The following is a 20509-nucleotide window of genomic DNA, read 5'->3' on the forward strand; positions in this document are numbered from 1 at the left end:
TTATTCCTGTACCACTATGCGTCTGAAAGTAGATGAAAACTTGAACGATGGTGACACCAAAGAGACTGTTCCGTGAGAGGAAACATTCAGCTTATTACTGAATAGTGATGAACAGTTTACTTACACTGCTGCAAGGACAACCCCAATAAACAGTGCCCCAAATGTGAGCTGAAGATTTGGGATGAGGTCTTGCGTTGAGGAAGCCATTGGTATTATTGACTAAACCAATTACACCAGCAACACAGTAGTTACACCATGTTATATATCCCGCAGCCTGGGGCAATGAAATCAGCATCTTTTTCTGTGATGGTGCTGATGGTGAGGCACACCTTCTACGATGAGGGTGAAGCATTTCATATTGGCAGGAGTGCATTGGCAATTTGGCATAGTGCCATATGATGCCGCTCTTAAGTTCCTCCGAAGGGATTACTTGGGTGGATACAGGGTTTGGTACCAGTACCACAGACTCATCAGGCCATCAAAAGATATGGAGCAAGCTTCATTGATCTCGACCGATTGCATGCCGTTGTATGTAGCAATATTTGCGATTGTTGATATTGATGAGGGCACAGCTTCGGAGGTTAGTACGTTACTGCAGTGCATGAATTCGAGATAAGACATTGATCAACGCATCCTGCATACTCGAAATAGATGTGTTCATGGGATGCGGTCGACGTTAGGCTTCCCGGGTATATCTCTGATCACCGCATTTATAAAATATCCGCGTCCCTGATGCGTTCGTTCGATAGCCCGAGTATATCAGTATCAAAACTTACTAACTTCAGACAAACTTCAGATCATGGATTTAGATGTGTTCGAGGTCCGATCTCGTCAATCAACTACCCTCCGCACAACTGTTCATTTAACAAGGCTGCAGCGCCCGCGGCATGAAGATGTCGCTGTCGCAAATTTGATAGTGTCCACCAGCGCTGACATGGGCACATCAATGAATAGTTGTACGTACTTGACTCGAGAAACTCCAACTGTGAAAAGCGGAAAGGATGGAAGTGGACCGATGCCTCTCCACATCCGTAGCTGAGTAGCACACTGCGATAATTTACCAAGAAGTTAAGGTCAATGGTCGGTCCCACTGATCTCGCGTGATATGGAGACAATGATCCACCCAATTGATCCATCACGCTGAAGAGAGAGAATTCATTTGCATCGCCACTTCAATCGGCCGTTGCGGCTAAAGCAAGCCATCAGTCCTATTCCGTCGACAGTAGCGCAACCACTGACCATGACAGCCTGAACAGGTCGAGTGATATGCATCACTTCATCATCGGGATGTTTAAACATGCTCTTCCGGGATGCCTGGAGTTCCTCGTCATGCGGCGCTCCAACGTCCAATCTCGGGCGGTAGACGTCATGGCGCATATGATAGTCGGAAGAATCCATTGTGTCCGCGTGAGGCTGCCCGTAGTGTCGCGCGTTCAGTAGTGCGAGGTACGAGTTGACATATACTAAAATGATACTACGAGTCAGCATGATCCTCGTCGAGGAATCCTTTGGCCATACGTTTAATCAGTAAAAAATCGACAGCTTCAAATAAGTAGTTGTGTGGCATCACTGCGCACTGTAGACGGTCAGAGAGAAGATGGCCAGAACAAGAGGTGAGAGCTCACTAAAATGATAACTGTCATTGAACACATACTGCACGAAATGAGTCAAGGTATGAGGTAGGATGGAATGGAGAATACCTCGTCAAACAGCCTGTATTGATGATATAAATCATGAGCTTTGTTATGAATAAATCCATTCTAAGTGCTATATGTCAGTATTTCAGACCTGACAGTATATGGATTGCAACTTGCTTCGAGAACCCAGTACGGGACGTAGCGAGGAGATAACACAACGATGATGCAATAAGGACATCGACGAAGGCAACAGTACCCAAATACACGTATGTTATCCACTCAGTTTTGACCATATCGGTGGCTGCATGGATTTCATGATATCTACACACTATCAGTACTGAGTTGGGATGTCCGGTGTCTCACTTACATGCACCAAATAACGGCTTTATCATGTTAAAATGATAAAGCAATAACAATACCAATGAACTCTCACCGATGGCAAGACCTGAAAGGATCCTCAGAGATCGTGCGAAGAGCACTACCAGGTGATGGGACTCACCTGAAATTAGGACGACGAAGATGCCCTAATAGCGGATCAACAGAATGAGACATAAGGCTTGAAGATGTACATGAATGGCAAACCCACCACTGTGATCGGCAGAACTTTCGATCGGCCCTTGCTAACTAGGTTCACCGCATGAGTCATGATAAATCTGTTGATGGGGAGAAATACCTGTCCATATGCGATGAACATATAGACTACGGATCAAGAAAGCATTCAGTGAATATTGCATATAACATGGTACATTGAACTTACAGATGGCCCACAACGATGCTGAGAACCTGTGGAGTACATGTCTAAGGCGAACCACAGGGCTGAGGACATGGAACTTACGGCGACTACCTGCTGGAGCTGCACAAGCACATCAGTATGATACATAGATAGAGGCTCACAGAGGAAATAGGAACTCACTTTGGAACTCCATACAACTTCTGTGAGCGCACTAATATTGGCGTAGTTGATCACTAAATAAAAATAGACGCAATGGACGATCAGAGCCAGATGCAGAGCGTCAAGTATCCTAAAAGTTCAAGGTATGGTGTAATCTCGACGTGCTCGACAGTTGTAACTCGAAGAGATGCCTACCAAAGCAATATGACCTGAAATGGCTTCAATAGCAGAACTAACAAGGAGGGAGTATAGACATACGACAATCTTGTAGAATGTGATTCCTGTACCACTATGTGTCCGAAAGTAGATAAAAACTTGAACAATGGTGACACCAAAAAGACTATTCCGTGAGGATAAACACTTATTACTGAATAGTAAATGAATAGTTTACTTACACTGCTGCAAGGACAACCCCAATAAACAGTGCCCCAAACGTGTTCGCGAGTTGAATATGTGGGATGAGGTCTTGCGTCGAGGATGCCATCGGTATTATCGACTGGACCAATTCCTCCAGCGACAGTGTTTCCACCATGTTATATATCTATATCCTGCGGCCCGGGACAATGATTTTTGGGATGAATGGCGGTGCTGATGGTGAAACACTTCATATCGGCAGGAGTGCATCATGTGTACTATAATGACGGCCGCTCTGAAGTTCATCCGAAGGGATTACCTGAGTAGATGCAGGGTTTGGTACCAGTGCCACAAACATTAGGCCATCAAATACTTAAACGTTTGATTGAACAGGATTTGATTGATCTGATCCTTGGTCAACCCATCAGCAAAAGACCCATAATTTTCGCTTGAGAAGTTTGATGCTTACGGTGAGCTTACGGCGTTGGTGATGGAGCGACGCGATTGGTGAAACAAAGTTATCTGTACAGTTGCGGACAAGCAAACACCACCAATTTGGTAGCCATCCAGCGTGAATTTTTGGTGCCAAACCAAGGCCAGATCTGAACTCAGGGAGTGAAAATACGTCTAAAAACAGTGGTCCGAAGTTTTTCCCACGAGGTTTTTGGCCCGCCAAATTTTTGGACAATTTGAAAGATGTTGTGTACCCCTTCGGCACCATTTTGGGGGCCTATATTACCAAGATGACATGTCATTGACAAAAAAAATCATTCTAATTTAGCTATGTAGACTTTATTGCATATGATCTCACCCATTTGTAGCTCAGCTGATAGAAGTTCAGGAGCATTTGAAGGACCTTCCAGGGGTAATTACCTCAACACTTACCATTTTTAGCGCTAGAACGGCTTGTTATTTTTGTAATATTTCAATGGAATCATGCACAGGACATCAAAAGGAAGCGATTGCCATATTTTTCGAGATTTTAGCGATTTATTTATGGTACTGCCAAAATTTTGGCCTAGAAAATCCTCAAATCAGAGTTTTTGGACAATCTGCTCGTGCAAATCCATTGCACTGGTCCTCAATAAACATATTCTGCACTAAAAATGGGTTCCCAGTCATTTGTGGCACCAGGAAAAATCAGTCTTTGGTGTCATTCAAATTTGCTGATTTTGCTTGTCTGCAACTGTAGTAAAATGTAAATTTAATGACGTGGTAGTGTCACGACTCGTGATGCTACCATGTCTAGTACAACCGCAGCTCAGCTATGGCCCACTCCGGCTTGGCGTTCATCGGTTTGCCAGTATTTTGGCTATCCTAGTGAGCCAGGCTACTTATATATAGTTTGGTCCGGTTCGTTAGCCATTTGGAGTCCCACGAACCAACTGTGAGCCAAAAATAATCAACAGCGGCTCGAGCTGGCTTGAGGCCAGCTCAAGCTGATTTATAAATATGGAATCACATCTCTGTTGAAGTCTCATTCCCAGTTAGTTTGACTGTTACTCCTCAAGGCCTCAAGGCCTCAAGGCTCAAGTTATCTCATAGTATACCCATAAGGTCCTGATACAAGTTGATGGTAGATTCAGACTAGTGATGTTCTGGCCTGGCTTGGGCTCAAAGCCCTGGCTTAGGCTTGGCCTGGGGGGCTTATGTCAGAAAATTCTAAGTCCGGTTAGCATGCCTTAAAAGGCATTGGAAGGGCTCAATTTGCCGGCGGCATCATGAGGTACTTGGAAGTGCACCCAAACTATTTGTAAGTCCCTTGGAAGGAGCAAGGGGGTTTTCCAAGATGCTCCCAAGACCAATCCAGGTCCATAGTGCCAGTTTCAAGGTACATCTCTGGAAGCTCATTCCAATGGACTTACATATGTAATTCCAAGGTCCTTGAGAATTGCTCACATTATTGCATGCAATGCGGTAAAATTTGGATAAAATTGCAAAATGAACCATTTAGATCTACATTACATCCAGTTTTCAATTGCGCTTCATTTTTCTGCGGACATTATTACTTCATGTTCTGAGGACCCATAGTAGCAGATAATCAGTAGCAAAAATCATAACTAACTTAAATTCAAAGAAAGATCAGAGCCATTAAATGGAGGATTATACTGGTAGCCTCACCTTCAAATGTGCAATAGGTTCAGGTCCCCAGCTGGCATGTGGTGCAGAACAGGGCGCAATAGAAGTGGGATGAGTGGTGTTACATTGGAATGGAGGGAACAGGGTGCGATAGAAGTAGGATGAGTGGCATTACATTGGAGTGGAGGGAACAGGGTGCGATAGAAGTGGGATGAGTGATGTTACATTGGAGTGGAGGGGATGACTGCAGTTGATGACTTGAATGAATGAATACCATAGATGAAGGCTATCAGCATGCTCATCAGTGCCGCAAATACACCATGAAGGAATCACAAACGTACCATATTAATGCTTGCTATTATCAGGACTAGTCGCTCATGGCACAGCCAGAGAAGGGTGTAAGGTGTGGAGGGGAGCCACCTCTGATGCAACAACTTTAGAAAATGTGATAGATGCAATGATGGAAGAGAAAATACTTACTTCATGCCATCTGAACCACTGTGTGCGAGTTCCTCGAGGGCCTTGACGAGCTGGGAAATGGTTCCCACAGAGCAAATGTAATCCAGAAACATTGCCTGTTGGGTGAGTTTGATGGACCCAGAAGATGATTCAGAAGAGCTAATAGGAATACAACTATGGTCCTGGACCAGGGTGTGGTAGTTGACAACATCTGATTCAGCGTTCATCGACATGGTTTGTGTTGACGATAATTGTCGTTAAATTTGTCACAATGGTCCAAGTAAAATTCTGAAGTGCAAGTTTGGTCCAAGCCAAGTCTTAAGACGCTTACATGAGTATTTGGCCTTATTATGTGCACTTATCCTTAATTGGAATGCATTTTGAGAGAATGCAAGGATTCAGAGGGGCAATTTAAGGCAAATTGAGGAATTTCTAGGTGTGAGTAACAAGATATGAAGGAGGGAAGATGACAGACTACTTTTTCCGTGAAGACTTCCGGACATTAGAACCACTCAGACCTGCCATCAATTCTAAACCACCATCAAGAGCGGTCTTGCCCTTTTTGTGTCTTGGCTTGGGCTTGGGTTTGGGCTTGGGCTTTGTGGTTGTGTCAGTGATTTCAATGGTATCAATGTGTTCCACCACTTGATCCTGTGCGTCCGAATCTAAAACTAGTTCTCACATTGCAGTAGAGATAGATCCTGAGGGTTCGCTTTGAGCTGCAGCAATTGCATCTGAATCCATCTCTGTATTGTCAATAGAGACTTGAGGTGGGGGTTCATTGGGAGGCAAGGATTTGGGTAACACTGGTGGAGCACTAGCACTGAAGACAGGTGCTTCCACCCCATCTTCCAAGGCATGTTCAAAATCTTCTTCCCATGTGTCAGTTGGGTTGCCTTGCGTGGTGATGTTGTTAACAGTTGTGGAAGTGGAAGCTGAGAAAATGGAGTTGTTGAAGAATGTAAGGACATCTTTAGACCATTTGTCTCCACTTGTCAATCGTTGGGAGTACCAATTGTGGTACTTGCAATATGGTATATAACTATCAGCTCCCACTGGAAGGAGGTCTTTGTCACCAGAGAGGAGAAATATCGCCTGAAAACCAAGTGTGAATGAGTGAATATGAAAGCACAAGACAGTGATAACTTACTGACGAATGGCTGCTGCTGCTATCATGCCTGGAGTTGTAGTTCGCAACTCCCAGATCTTTGCCTTCGTTTTTCCAGCTGGGATTGATTTGGAAGATAGTGAACTCTTGCCAAAAATTGAGACTCTCAAAATCTGTAATCATGCCTGGTCAGTTGTTATGTAGTGCACATAATGAAAGGAAATACGAACCTGAATAAGCTTGGCTGTCTTTAGACAGGTCTGTGATGATGGATTTTCAGGATTAGGAAATAGAACTGGCGCAAACTTGGTGTAAGCGCCACTTGGATTCATGAGCAGGGCCTGACATTTGGGTTCAGTGCTTCATTTGTAGCATGCGAGAAAGATGTCCGAGCTCAGGGTGAAAATCACGCCAGCACACGACTTGACATCAGAAACCATCTCGGAACGGATGGAATTGATGCCTTTTGCAAACTAAGTGGATTACAATGAGATTTGAGGAAGTTTGAACAAAACAAAAAGTGGCACATACACTACTCCCAAAGTTTTTGTAGTTCATCAACTCGTGGTCAGTCTGAGGAATGAAGAGGAACAACTCAGTGTTGACACCATCCTTGATAGCAAGTGGAGAGAGCAAGCACTCTTTGCTAGAGAGGTCAATGTTAGGATACATGTGCAAAGGGAACAGGTTTGTGTCAATCCATAGACAATGTGTCATGGAGTACTTGTGCCCATGGGACTTGATGGCATCTTGCTTCACCGCAAGGGCAAGTTTGTTTGCTGTGAGCTTCTTCCAGCCTTGAGAAGCTGAAGCCTCAAGGAGCGCATTCTTCTTCAACAGCTCTCTGCAACGGCCACGCATGTTGAGTAGAAGCTTTTGGGCGATGTGAAAGAGTAATAGCGACTAGGCTTGTTAGAAACTAGTGCTACTTATCCAAATAGGCGCGAGTGTAGTATTCAACCCAAGAGGACTGCTATTGAAGCAACTCCCTTCAAATATGCAAGGGTAGCGATAGCGTGAAGGACTAATAACCTATAGCGACCTAAGACCAAAAACCAATGAGTAGCGCTGTAGCAATCAGCGACTATCGACAAGTGAGTTCCGACAGAGAAACGTGTGTGTAAGTGAGAAGCGCTACACAAGTTGTCCTATGTGATAGCGCTATGCGACATCCGACTACCGACAGCGAGAAGAAATCAAAGGAAGCGAAAGCGAGGAGTTAAGGTAAGACAGTGCAAGTGAAATGCCTGATAGTGACTAGATTATAGCTCGACTACCGATAGTGATCCTGATGTTGCGAAAGTCAAACTTTAGAGGGAACTTTAGCAACGTGCACTTAAAACAAGTCAAGCAACATGCGATCAGAGAGATTGGCAAGAGCGGAATCGATTGCACCAAGACTAGGATATAGTGACTAAAGTGACTCCGACACCAGCAAAGGTCTGGGGAAGGGAAGGACTGTACTGTATGTGCGACGGGTCATTTTATCATACTGCGTAAAAGTTTGGGAATGCGTAGGTGAGAACAGTAGCGATACTGGCGAGGGCACGATGTAGCGACAGGTAAGAAAACATGCTGCACTGTGGAACACGAGGATACATGTAATAAGACCTGCGACTGATGAGTAGCGACATTTAAGGAAAAATAATGCACCAGCGGAGGTAGGTGGACATAGGCAGGACATGGGAGGACGGAATACCTAGGCGTCAGGGCCAGGCAGTGCGCTATGGGAGAAAAGCGGTTCCAAAGCGGATAGCTTGGGAGTTGAATAGCGCTGATGACTAGCGCCTTACTCTTTTCCTCTATGCAAGGCAAAATATGCCTATGACACTCATATGCGCCCAGCGCTGGTATGATTGTCACAGCGATTGCAAGGGCCTTCCATAAACAATTGTAAGTGGATATAAAGCGGTTAGACCTGGGAAGACTTACTTGACGGAGCTCTTGAGGGGATGCAGCATCTGGAGGAGGAGTGATCACCGCTGTGAACTTGCATGAGCTCCTTGTCGGAGTCAGACTCCTCATCAGAACCAGAGCTGTTGTTTGAGCTGCTGTCGAACAAATCATTTGTTATTGGGTCTTGATGCCGGGGCATGGTATTGCTAAGATGTGAAGGCACCTGAGACTGTACTGAAACGAAGTTGGTCACCAACAGTGAGCTGAAGAAATAAAAATCAGCACAATGACCTTTATACTAATATGTATTGGGAACCTAATCACACACCAGAAGATTGCCTTACACACAAGTACATATTGCTCATCCTAAATACATACTCATCCTGCATGCAAAAGTAATAAGATTGTCAGTGATACCAAATTAAACAGGTCAACAACTTTGGCTCAAGGTAAAGATACATACCTATTGCATTTCCGTCCACAGCAAACAGTATAGCATCATCATTGATTTGAAGCAATGATGTAACCAAGGCAGCCTTATATTATGCCAGCATTATTGGAAAAAAGCATGAGTATATTTCTTGTAGAAAAGGATGAGTATTCCTAGCAGATACTGATAACAGTGCAACACACAGATTAGGTGCCTGGTGGATGATGAAGCATAGTGTGGTAATGGCTGCCAGGACCTGAACTGCAGTCTGCTTTCCAGTGGAAGCACATACCTAAGGTTAATTGCATCCATGGGCAGGGATACTTTGAGTACACCGCATGTTGGGAGACATGACACCTGAACCAGCCTCGGATCAGTAGTTCAGACCCTTTATTACATCGATGTGTATTAGATCCCCATCAGACAATGGAAGCTCGCAGGATGAGTAGAGGACATCTCCAGATCTTGCACTCTGCAGATGCTCACGCTTCAAGATACTAGCATTTGCTAGGACAGCCTTCAGAGCACGAAGACAGAAATCATAATGTGGTTGGGGAGAGAGCTGTTTGTCGCAAAGATTGAAGAACGGTACAATCTTTGAAGTGAGTGATTCCACTGTATGGAAACCCTGTGAGAAGAGCATGACCTGGGCAATCAGCTTGTGGTCGGTGAGGTGATCTCAACCTGGCTGGGCTGATATGAAATATCTAAAATGCTCAACCAGTATAAGTGAGTCTTGGCTCTGCCTAGCTGCTATACTCGCAGAATGCAAGAATGTTCGACCCTAAAGGGGACTGCTACTGAATATAGAACCAGATGAATGAAAGACCCTTATAGTGCGATGGATGTGTGAAAGCGTGAGAAGAAAAGCAAAGTGAGCGCAGAAGTGCGAGAGAGCGCACTAAGGTAAATGCGAGCATGAGAAAATGTGCAGCATTGTGCGGGAGAATACCGGATGAGGAAACAGATAGGAAATGGATGTGCAAAGTGAGTGCAAATGCAGAGCGAGTGTTATAATGAGTGCGGATAATAGTCTAGTATAGCCAGATAATGATAACCACTGGAAACACAAAGTGTGCCCAAGTGGTGACTACTACTTTAAAGTAAAACCCAATAGTGAGGGAAGTACAGCAAAGGGGAGTAATAATGATAAAGTAGTAAGTCAGCAAACTTTATACTATGGAAATCGCATCGGAAGCGGAAGGGATAGGAGGAGTAAGCACTAAGAATATGTAATGACATGTAATAGCGCTGCAATGCTTGTTACAAACCATGAGGCAAGGGATATGATGTACCAATGAGGCAGATGGACATAGATGGACATTCCTGGATGATAGGCGATGCAGGGCACTTAAGCACGAGAAAGTGCGCAAGGTGCACGTGTGGGAATGCTGCACATTGTGTGGGAAAGTATTGCGCCTCTGGCGCGTTTCGCGGGAAAGCTGCACGTTACTTGCAGAATGGCTAGAGACATAGTAGAAGTCGCATATGGATGAGGGTGCGAGTCATGCAATAAAGGCCAGTTGTTAGAATTTGTAATATGAGCCCATATCAGCCTGCAGAAATCTGAGTCTCTACATTGGGTCTCGTTGTGGCCATCCTGAATGAGCAAACATTGGATTTGGAAGAGGATGCATAACTATTAGGATAGAACTTACAGCCTGAACAATTTCATCAAGTTGGGTGGGAACTGAGACTGACCAATGTCTCTTATTGCTTTCATCACAAACATCATCGACAATCTTGCGCAAGATGTGGGTGAAGAGCCCGTTGTCTTGATAACCAAGGGTCTTATATAAATATGTGTAAGAATGTAATGACACCACAATTACACTGGATAAGACTTCTTGCCAGTCCTCAATTAACATGGTCTACGACTTCTCTTCTTTCGTGGTAGATAATGTGTGAGTTCTTGGGAGGCTCGCTAAATCAATCAATTGGATTAACTTAGCTGGAGCTTTATTATCTCTGACTGAAACTATGGGCTTGTCTAGGATATACTGTCTAGACACTTAAACTTTGTTTCTTGAATATACGATAAACTGGTGAGAACTGGTCTCACAAACTGTTGAGAAGCTGGTCTCAAATGTGACTATGATGACCAAAGCTCGTGTTGGTCAATATACAAATACCTGGTGAGAATGCTGGTCTCACAAATGACAATGATGACCAAAGCTCGTGTTGGTCAGTAAACGATACGTGGTGAGAATGCTGGTCTCACAAAACTGAGTTTCTATCATGAGAAACTTACATAATCTCAAGAGAAATACTGTCCCTGCACTTGTCTGGACAGTACTTAGAAAGGAAATGTGCTTTCTAAGCAGTAATCTGTTCAGTCTGAAGCTTCTTAGGTGAGAGTTCAATTGGTTCAAGTGGGATATTCTATTTTTCTGGGGGGGAGAATGGGCTCTCCTTATATACATTTTGTGTGGGAATATTATGTAAGTAAAACGGTGATGTAATGACTTCAGAATGTGAGAAGAATATTCCAAAAACTGGAGCAGAATGTTCTAGCAGGTGCAAAAGAACTTTCCAGAATATTCATGGTGGGATAATGACATCATTCTGAGTCACTCTGAGTCATTATGAGTCATTGGAATGTTCTAGCAAATTCCATAGAACATTCTGGAATTGATGACATCATTATGACATCATACCCTGTAGGTACAATTTTATGAAGCATCTGATTAGTCAGAGCATCCTAATAGAAAAGTAAAGTAAAGAAACACTAGAGAAAACTACTCAGAAATAATGGAACAAATAATAGTACACAATACATGGGCTTTTTAAATAGGTTTTTGTTAGGCTTTGAACTTTTCTCTATGGGTTTCTCTAGCTAAAGTGAATAAGCCAAAGGAAAGGCATTACCTTAACCTTAAATTTGCTTCTCATATCAACTAGGTCATTATGTGATTCCCATCTCACATATGACTTTTCTTCAAAACACAGTAGATTCATGAAACACTGAGGGAAAACTGAAACTATTGGACCAAGGTTTGATACCAAGGTATGGGTTGACTAGTCTGAGGACTAAGCTAACAGACTTTGTCTTTTAGGGGGATACCTAGTAATCATGTCCATGCATGATTCCCAAATAATGTAGGACATCTGCGGGGCAGTGAAATCACAACTGTCCCCAGTTGTGTGCTCAATCATGCATAATAGTGGTGAATAAATAAAATCATGAAATGGGATATGGGTACCAAATGTGGGTCAGGAAGAAGCTGTCAAGTACCTTGAATATATATATATATTGGCTCCATGATCATGCAAGCTTATCTTCTGATAAGGTCCATGCTCACAGATCTTTTTCTTTAGTAGTCATATCTCTCTAAGTTCATGGAAGCATAAATACTATATGATGCATGTCCATAAAATATGGGTGGGTGGGATGGATTAAAATAAGTCAATCACTTTCTTTGACTGACTTGTCTTCTGTTGATACATTGGCACTTGACAGGCATATGTCATTGTCTTCCTCTTCAAGGGGATCTGCTAGTGCTGAGAAGCTTACCGGGTTTGAAGTAGGTGGGTTTTGAGTGGTTGGAGGAGTTAGCTGGCGTGTTTCTGAAGATGGGATTCAACCGCTCAAAGGTCGATCAGGCTGTCTACTATAAGTGCCAGGAGGATGAACATACCATTATCACTGTGTTCAGTCAATGACATGGCTGTCACCTCCAAGCACCTTTGCCATATCAGCTGCTTCAAGGACAAACTTAGCCAGTACTTTGAGATATCAGATCTTGGTGAGCTTACCTGGCTTCTGGGACTAAAAGTCGAGCAAGACTGTGCTGCACACACTATTACCTTGTCCCAGAGAGCCTACATCAATACCTTCCTCGAGCGATTCCACCTTACCAATGCCAAAACCGTCCAGACTCCAATGGAAGTTGGTACCATGCTCTCTGACACCCAATCTCCCACCATGCAAGATGTACCATACCAGAGAGGCATTGGCTCTCTGATGTATGCAGGCACAAGTACATGCTCGGACATCACCTTCACCATTCACCACCCTCTCCCAGTTATGCATAACCCTGGGAGAGAGCACTGGGAATCTGTAAAACGGGTCTTAAGGTATCTCAAGAGCACAAGTGGATTTGGACTGACCTTGGGAGGCACAGAGGCGGGACTAGAAGCGTACATTGATGCTGATTGGGCCTTGCAGGCACACCAACACTTGATGTTGGGGTACATCGACATGCTGAATAGCAGACCTGTAGCCTGGAGCTCCAGAAAGCAGTCCCTCATAGTCTTATCCATGGCAGAGGCCAAATACATTGCACTCACCACAGTAGCTTATGAGGTGCTTTACCTACAGCTCCTCCTGGAAGAGCTGTATGATGTCAAATATGTTCCCACACCCATCTACTGTGATTACCAAACAGCAATCACATTAGCCTCGAATGGCAAGTTCTAGTTGCACACTAAACATATTGACCTCAGATACCACTTTGTGCACACGCACGTGAAAAATGGCATATTCACCTCGATCTATTGTCCTAGTGAGGATAATGTCACCAACACCTTCACCAAGGCCTTACCCCATCCACGCATCCAGAAACTTCATTTGTTGATGAGCTTAGAAGACTGCAGCTCGAGGGGGAGTGTTGGAGTCCGAGTTGTCTGAAGGAACAAGGAGGTGAGGGACTAGGTACAAGTGCAGGTGACATCGGCTGAGCCTCGCCGATGTTTTTGGTTTCACAATTATATCCTTACCCTATTCTACCTGTCTGATAAATTAATGTGCACCCCCATAGAAACATCTCAGTCCTTCTCTTCGAGACTGAGATGTGAGTACCAGAATTATTCATTTACATCCTATAAGCTAACAAGTACTTTAGAATATATCTATTAGGTACTTACCCAAAAACTGTAGAGTCCTTCTCTTCGAGACTGAGATAATATATCTACTAGCTCCTTTCTCCGTCCAGTTCCTGCCTCTCATCGCGAGACACTGCAACCAGAGTTCATGTTCCATTTTGTCAGAATCAATGTCTCACTGGCACTCCTGCCTTCACTTCAATCAACAACCACTTAGGAGTTGACCTGGGTCATTGTGACGACCTTGAATCGCTTACATACATGTTGATCTATCTGTTATGCAGCTCCCTTCCATGGTTAACTAGTGACCATGAGAAACTCTCCAGCTCTTGTATACTTGAGCACAAGGTCAACACCACCATTGAAGTCTTATGCAATGGAATTTCTGTTGAATTTGCAAGTGTTCTCATCTACACACGCTCTCTTGCATTCTCAGAAGACCCTGACTATGGGCATCTTCATTCATTGCTTTGTGGTCTTCAAGCCACCTTGGCTGCGCCATCTACATGCTCGCTGGATTTCAGCAAGCCTGATAATTACATCACACATCACCCTCCAATCTCCAATGAACACTGGATGGCCGAGGCAGCCCCATGTCTGCCGGATGCAACACCACTTCACAGATCTACTCGTGTGTGAGTAATCTGTTTCATTTTCCCATTCACAATCTGAAGCTCATGTGATTTCCAAGTTTACACCAACATAATGCCTCTCCCATGCACCCAACTGCACTGCGGAAAAAGCCATTAGTTGCTAGATCACGCTGTTGAATATGTCTTTCTATCTCTACATGAATTATACAGTGTACAAGCCTTGTGTTTCTCATAGGTTTCAAACTGTTCAATGCGGTCAAATACATGTTGACTTGAATCAAACTTGATCATCCTGATTCCTGATTCCCAAGGGCCAACTCTCACGCTGAGTCATGCAGCTTCTTATCTTTTTCTCACCCTCCCATCTCCTTGCCCATCCTCCTTGCAACTTGCAAGTGCTGTTTTTCTGCAAATCAGTTGGCCTACTACAGAAACAAACTTGTCCTGAATACATGTACCTCACTCCTGAAGCCTGAGTCCCAACATCTACCAGTTTCGCCCATTGAATCATATCACCATCATGGCCAACCTCCTGGATGACACATGGGGAATTTTTCACAAACACCCCAATCCCCTTGCATTGTATCACAATTAAATGCTCAATCCATCATTCATCAACTCCTGGAATGAAGGTAAGCATTAACTCACTTGACCCATTGGTTGATATCTGAAACACCTGTTCAGTGACCATCAAACCACCTACCCTGACAACCATGGCGAACCCTTTGCAAACATGCATTCCAGCACATGTTATCACGATGCTGCCAAGTGGCAGACTTTCGTGGTTCAATGTATATGTTGCACTCTCTCGAGGACATGGTCGGGAGAATATATGTCTTCTACGTGATTTGACGAGAAGCTGCTAATGATTCACCCAAGTGAATATCTTTGTATTGAAGACGAACAGATTGTGAAGCTTGACCAGACAACGGACCAGTGGTGGTATTCAAAGAAGCAGGGAACCATAATATGATGATTGCAGATTCATTCAGAGTTGAATAACGAACATTTGTGCTTGTTACCTTGCAATTGTAACAGTACTGTGTCGTACACCCACATCGCAGTACTAGCGTTAATGTAAATAAACTCTCACGGGGGTCATAAAGTGGGGATCGTACAGCCACAATTATGGGGTGATAATGCCAGACCTTGTAGGTACAAGGTAATACTAATAAGTACAAGGTAATAGCCACTAGCCTACTTAGTAAAGTTGGTCCCAGCGCTGACTATGGGCGCATCAAGAAATAGTTGTACGTACTTGACTCGAGAAACTCCAACTGTGAAAAGCGGAAAGGATGGGAGAAGCACTGATGCCTCTCCACATCCGTATGCCGAGGAGCACCCTGTGATAATTTACCAAGAAGTTAAAGTCAATGGTTTGTCCCACTGATCTCGCGAGATATGGAGACAATGATCCACGCAATTGATCCATCACGTTGAGGAGAGAGAATTCATTTCCATCGCCACCTCAACCGGCCGCTGCGGCTAAAGCAAGTCGTCAGTGCTATTCCGTCGACAGTAGCGCAATTACTGACCATGACAACTTGAACAGGTCGAGTGATATGCGACACTTCATCGTCTGGATGTTTAAACATGCTCTTCTGGGATGCCTGGAGTTCCTCGTCCTGCGATGCTCCAACGTCCAACCTCGGGCGATAGACGTCATGGCGCATATGGTAGTCAGAAGAATGCGTTGTGTCCGCGTGGGGCTGCCCGTAGTGTCGCGCGTTCAGTAGTGCGAGGTACGAGTTGACATATACTAAAATGATACTACGAGTCAGTATGAACCTCGTCGAGAAATTTTTTGGCTATACATTTAATCAGTATAAACTCGAGAGCTTGGAATATGTAGTTATTCGGCATCGCTGCGCACTGTAGACGGTCAGAGAGAAAATGGCTAGAGGTGCGAGCTCACTGTAATGATAACTGCTATTGAACACATACTGCACGAAATGAGACAAGGTATGAGTAGGTTGGAATGAGGAATACCTCGTCAAGAAGCCTGTATTGACGATATAAACCGTGAGCTTTGTTATGAATAGATCCATTCTAAGTACTGTATGTTAGTACTTCAGACCTGGCGGTGAATGGACTGCAACTTACCTCGAGAACCCGGTACGGGACGTAGCAAGGATATAACATAGCGATGATGCAATAAGGATATCGGCAAAGGCAACAGTGCCAAAATACAGGTATAATACCAGCTCGGTTTTGACCCAATCGCTGATTACATGGACTTCCTGATATCTACACGCTATTAGCACTCAGTTGGGCAGTTCGGTGTCTCACTTACATGCGCCAAACAACGGCTTTATCATGTTAAAATGATAAACCAATCAGAGTACCCATGAACTCTCACCAATGGCAAAACCTGAAAGGACCCTCAGAGATCGTGCGAAGAGCATTACCAGGTGACAGGACTTACCTAAAGTTACGACGACGACGCCGCCCTAGTAGCGGATCAATAGAATAAAACATAAGGCTTGAATATGAACATCGATAGCAAACCCACCACTGTGATTGGCAGAACTTTCGATCGGCCCTTGCTAACTAGGTTCACCGCATGAGTCATGATAAATCTGTTGATGGGGAGAAATACCTGTCCATATGCGATGAACGTATAGACTATGCAATCAGGAAAGCGTCAAGTGAATGTTGCATATAACACGGTACACCGAACTTACAGATGTTCCACAAAGATGCTGAGAACCTGTGGAGTGTATGTCTGAGGCGAATCGTAGGGCTTAGGAAATATAACTTACGGCGACTACCGGCTGAAGCTGCACAAACACATCAATATTCAGATAGTAGAGGCTCATGGAGGAAGTAGCGACTTACTTTGGAACTCCATACAACTTCTGTGAGCGCAATAACATTGGCGTAGTTGATCACTAAATAGAAATAGACGTAATAGATAATCAGGGCCAGATGCAGAGCGTCGAGTATCCTAAAAGTTCAGGGTATGGTGTAATCTCGACGTGCTCGATAATTGCGACTCGAAGAGATACCTACAGAAGACATCCCACCTAAAATAGCTTCCGAGTCAACAACAGAACTGACAAGGAGGCAGCATAGACGTACGACCAGTTTGTAGAACGTTATTCCTGTACCACTATGCGTCTGAAAGTAGATGAAAACTTGAACGATGGTGACACCAAAGAGACTGTTTCGTGAGAGGGAACATTCAACTTATTACTGAATAGTGATGAACAGTTTACTTACACTGCTGCGAGGACAACCCCAATAAACAGTGCCCCAAAGGTATTCCCGAGTTGAATATTTGGGATGAGGTCTTGCGTCGAGGATGCCATCGGTATTATTGACTAGGCCAATTCCACCAAGATAGTAATTCCACCATGCTATATACCCCACAGCCCGGGACAATGAATAAGGTTAGCATTTTTGCTGTGATGAATGACTGGTTTTGGTACTGATGGTGGGAGTATATCTTCTGTGATGAGAATGAAACAGTGTTACATACTGGCAGGAGTGTATATATTGGTACTAGCACCAAACGTACTATTAGCGTCAGGCCATCAAAATAGATCGAATTGAACCTTGACTGAACACAGGACAGATAGTGTTGTAGGCAGAACTCCACCATGCTGTCATGTGGCAGGGCAGAACTGGCACTGCCACGCAGATAGCGACTCGGTGGCCGGTTTCCTTGAGATTAAAATCAGCACATTTGAGACGCTCGGCAAGGTCCGCGGCGCAAACCTTTGCTTGATGACTGAATTGGCCAGACGAGATTATATTCGCAATGCAGCACAAATGATGGACACAGCGGTTTAAGTTGCCTTGAACAGGGATGTGGACGAGAAGGACGTCTTGAAAGGGCCGGGACAAGATTCCACGTTGCGGAATTGCAGCGTGATGACGAGAGGTAGACCGGTCTGACTGCCGCAACCCCCATAGTAAGAAAGAACAGGATAACACACTTTCAAATTTTCAATGGAGTTTTCATCAATCCGGAGTCCTCGATCATCGATCAATCATGATGCATGTCATCCATTTCCGCTGTTACCGTGCGGAGCATAATGTCGCGTGAACTGCAGATTCAAAACAACGACAAATAAAGACTTGTCATGGAAGTGAAGGGAACCTAACACAGTGAGTATAAAAACGTCATTAAGAAATCCGGAATGCACTGTTCTCACAGATAGCTAGAGCTGCAAACGCCCAATTCTATGTGATGTCCATGGGAAGCTGCTAATGGTGAACCAATGTCTTCGTATCAAGGGCCAACCACTGGAATGGCCCGATGAAGCAACGCTGTGGTGGTAAAAAGCAAAGTAGAGCACTGGCAGGTGCGGCATATGCAGACTGGATGGTGGGCATTTCGATGGTTGACCGCTCACTTCCCCACTATGATAGGATAGTATTGCAGAAAGCTTCTCTTTCGGAAGAAGAAAATGACGATAGGGACAATCTAGATTCCAGCTACCTGATGGTCCTTCTCCTTTCCCGATCGAGACGAGTGGAGACGAGCCGTCAATGAATACGGCGTCGTGAATCTTTCCGAAGCTTAGCGCTCAGCGCTCAAGCCCAAGGCCGTTCCATCGATATCAATCCCGGTTTCCATGTAACAGTTGACAGCACGCATCATTGATGTTACCAGCGTATCCGTGATCGCCGCATCCTCACCTCTTATGATATTTATATCCTATTGAAATCCGTATCGTACCTGAGCATCGACAAGCTTTGAGGGATGTCAATACAATCCCTCGCATCATTCAACAGTCCATGAATGAAGACGATTAACAGTTGTAGCAGGCGAAATATGTTGTTCTTTTTCTTGTCCCTTCGCAATTATGATAATGCAATCTTCGAGTCTATCTTGGAGCCGTGGCGTCCGGAAGGGATTGCTTGTACATATATTTAACTGTCGAGATCGAAGGTAGCTTGTTTGCAGCATTGCCTGACTGACCATAAATGCAGGACTTAGATAACTGGTCAACCAGACCCTTCAATCAACGTAATATTGAAACTGAGACATGTCATTTGCACGTCTGAATGTGAATTCTGCAAACCTCTCGTTCGCTTTCACCTCAGTGGAGTATCTCGGATCATTCCTCTTGCAACAGTTAGCATTATCGAGTCTGATGCACTACGCGAGTCTCATGACGAGGAAGCAATAATGATGGAGGAACGAAAGATAGAGAAAGAGATAAGAGTACCAAAGAACTGGACGCAAAGGTAAAATCGTTGTCCACATCCTACATTATTGATGACCATCAGCGCAGTGGTGGAAACACAACAGAGAAAAAGAACGAAGCGAGCCCGTAATGGAAGAGGACGTGACTGCACAGTTGCTGGATTTGGTGGGGTAGTACTAGTAGGAGGGGCAGGTGTCGTGGATATCGAGGCAGCGGCAGGCTGAGTTTGTAATGATGACGCCTGAACCTGGACCTGACCATGCGCTTGACTTTGCTGCTGTTGCTGTGTTTGTGTCGCCTGTCGAGGAGATGCACAGCAGAGAAAAAGAACGACATGAGCCCACCATGAAATGGGTGGTGACTGGGCAGGTGTTGCACCTGCTGCAGTAGTGCCACGGACGCCGGGTGGCACCGCTCTAGAATGACGAGCTTAGAACGGTTGAAAATATAAAGAAGCTTGACACATACGTCCTTTAATGACTTTCGAACTGAGACCTGCCAGTGGTAAATTAGTATAGTTTTTACTGAAGAAGCATGAGACTTACATCAGATGAGTGTTGGAAGTCTTCAAGGCCAGCTTTTTTGAGAGCGAGATGAGTGTCCCATACGCGCACAATTTATTGTCGCCGCAACCAGTGACTAGCACTTGTCCATCTGCAGAAAAGGCTGCGCTGTACACCTTATCTTTGTGCTGGAGGGGTGGTTCGACTGGGAGGTTTGTGTCGAGATCCCATAAACGTGCCGTTTTGTCATCTGATACACTTGCAAGCAGGCGGTTGTTGCGAGACAAGGAGAAGGCCCGGACATAACTTTGATGACCATTGAGAATGGCAAGCTGGTCCCAAGTGGCTGTGTCGAATATCCTAATCGGACCATATGATCCAGAGATAAGCTTCTTCCCATCAGACGTCCAGGCCAAACTGAAAACTATTCGATCGTGTTTGAGTGTGGTGATCAGCTCGCCCGTCTTTGCATCCCAGATTTTTACTCCGAACTCATTGTATCCTCCCGTCGCAATTTTAGTTTGGTCGGGGCTGTCGGGCGAGTAAATTATCGACCACACATGCTTGTGCCCAGT

The 20509-nt window shown here is 44.6% G+C and overlaps 5 protein-coding genes across 5 annotated transcripts; 1 reads left to right on the plus strand and 4 right to left on the minus strand.

Annotated features, from left to right (window-relative positions):
• Window positions 1–1135: 1135 nt before the first annotated feature.
• Window positions 1136–3013, minus strand: DFJ58DRAFT_725598 (uncharacterized protein; the record flags this gene model as incomplete). The annotated part of the gene is made up of 17 exons (XM_041385257.1): window positions 1136–1189; window positions 1240–1463; window positions 1519–1569; window positions 1626–1653; window positions 1701–1760; window positions 1811–1958; window positions 2005–2020; window positions 2071–2082; window positions 2137–2161; window positions 2224–2261; window positions 2311–2336; window positions 2395–2420; window positions 2473–2490; window positions 2551–2659; window positions 2725–2738; window positions 2788–2869; window positions 2925–3013. 17 exons carry the CDS (start codon window positions 3011–3013, stop codon window positions 1136–1138), a joined length of 1020 nt encoding a protein of 339 aa, XP_041246179.1.
• A 3086-nt stretch (window positions 3014–6099) lies between these two features.
• DFJ58DRAFT_725600 (uncharacterized protein) lies at window positions 6100–7390 on the minus strand (the record flags this gene model as incomplete). Its single annotated transcript, XM_041385258.1, has 5 exons — window positions 6100–6516; window positions 6572–6702; window positions 6756–6870; window positions 6940–7002; window positions 7061–7390. 5 exons carry the CDS (start codon window positions 7388–7390, stop codon window positions 6100–6102), a joined length of 1056 nt encoding a protein of 351 aa, XP_041246180.1.
• Window positions 7391–13805: 6415 nt separating this feature from the next.
• DFJ58DRAFT_620978 (uncharacterized protein) lies at window positions 13806–14186 on the plus strand (the record flags this gene model as incomplete). The annotated part of the gene is made up of 1 exon (XM_041381037.1): window positions 13806–14186. A coding segment is annotated over one exon (381 nt), but the record flags the coding sequence as incomplete, so codon positions are not given.
• Window positions 14187–15682: 1496 nt separating this feature from the next.
• DFJ58DRAFT_871699 (uncharacterized protein) lies at window positions 15683–17583 on the minus strand (the record flags this gene model as incomplete). Its single annotated transcript, XM_041394324.1, has 17 exons — window positions 15683–15757; window positions 15808–16031; window positions 16087–16144; window positions 16188–16215; window positions 16262–16321; window positions 16376–16519; window positions 16566–16581; window positions 16632–16643; window positions 16698–16722; window positions 16781–16818; window positions 16872–16897; window positions 16957–16982; window positions 17035–17052; window positions 17111–17219; window positions 17285–17298; window positions 17354–17435; window positions 17495–17583. 17 exons carry the CDS (start codon window positions 17581–17583, stop codon window positions 15704–15706), a joined length of 1023 nt encoding a protein of 340 aa, XP_041246182.1. The 3' UTR covers window positions 15683–15703.
• On the minus strand, window positions 17192–18487 carry DFJ58DRAFT_776935 (uncharacterized protein). Its single transcript, XM_041389528.1, has 6 exons — window positions 18433–18487; window positions 17993–18377; window positions 17495–17938; window positions 17354–17435; window positions 17285–17298; window positions 17192–17219 (listed from the first exon to the last, which is right to left on the minus strand). Exons 2-3 carry the CDS (start codon window positions 18186–18188, stop codon window positions 17589–17591), a joined length of 546 nt encoding a protein of 181 aa, XP_041246183.1. The 5' UTR covers window positions 18189–18377; window positions 18433–18487; the 3' UTR covers window positions 17192–17219; window positions 17285–17298; window positions 17354–17435; window positions 17495–17588.
• Between the last annotated feature and the right edge of the window lie 2022 nt (window positions 18488–20509).

The sequence above is a fragment of the Suillus subalutaceus genome, assembly GCF_016647625.1.
Source record: "Suillus subalutaceus strain FC151 chromosome Unknown DFJ58scaffold_28, whole genome shotgun sequence".
Taxonomy (NCBI): Eukaryota; Fungi; Basidiomycota; class Agaricomycetes; order Boletales; family Suillaceae; genus Suillus; species Suillus subalutaceus.

Excerpts from the sequence above, each read along its gene's own strand:
- DFJ58DRAFT_776935 (XM_041389528.1), bottom strand. The coding sequence starts at position 18,188 with ATGGGGGTTGCGGCAGTCAGACCGGTCTACCTCTCGTCATCACGCTGC. Across the intron at positions 17,939-17,992 it reads AATTCAGTCATCAAGCAAAG|GAAACCGGCCACCGAGTCGC; the intron begins GTTTGCGCCGCG and ends TTTAATCTCAAG.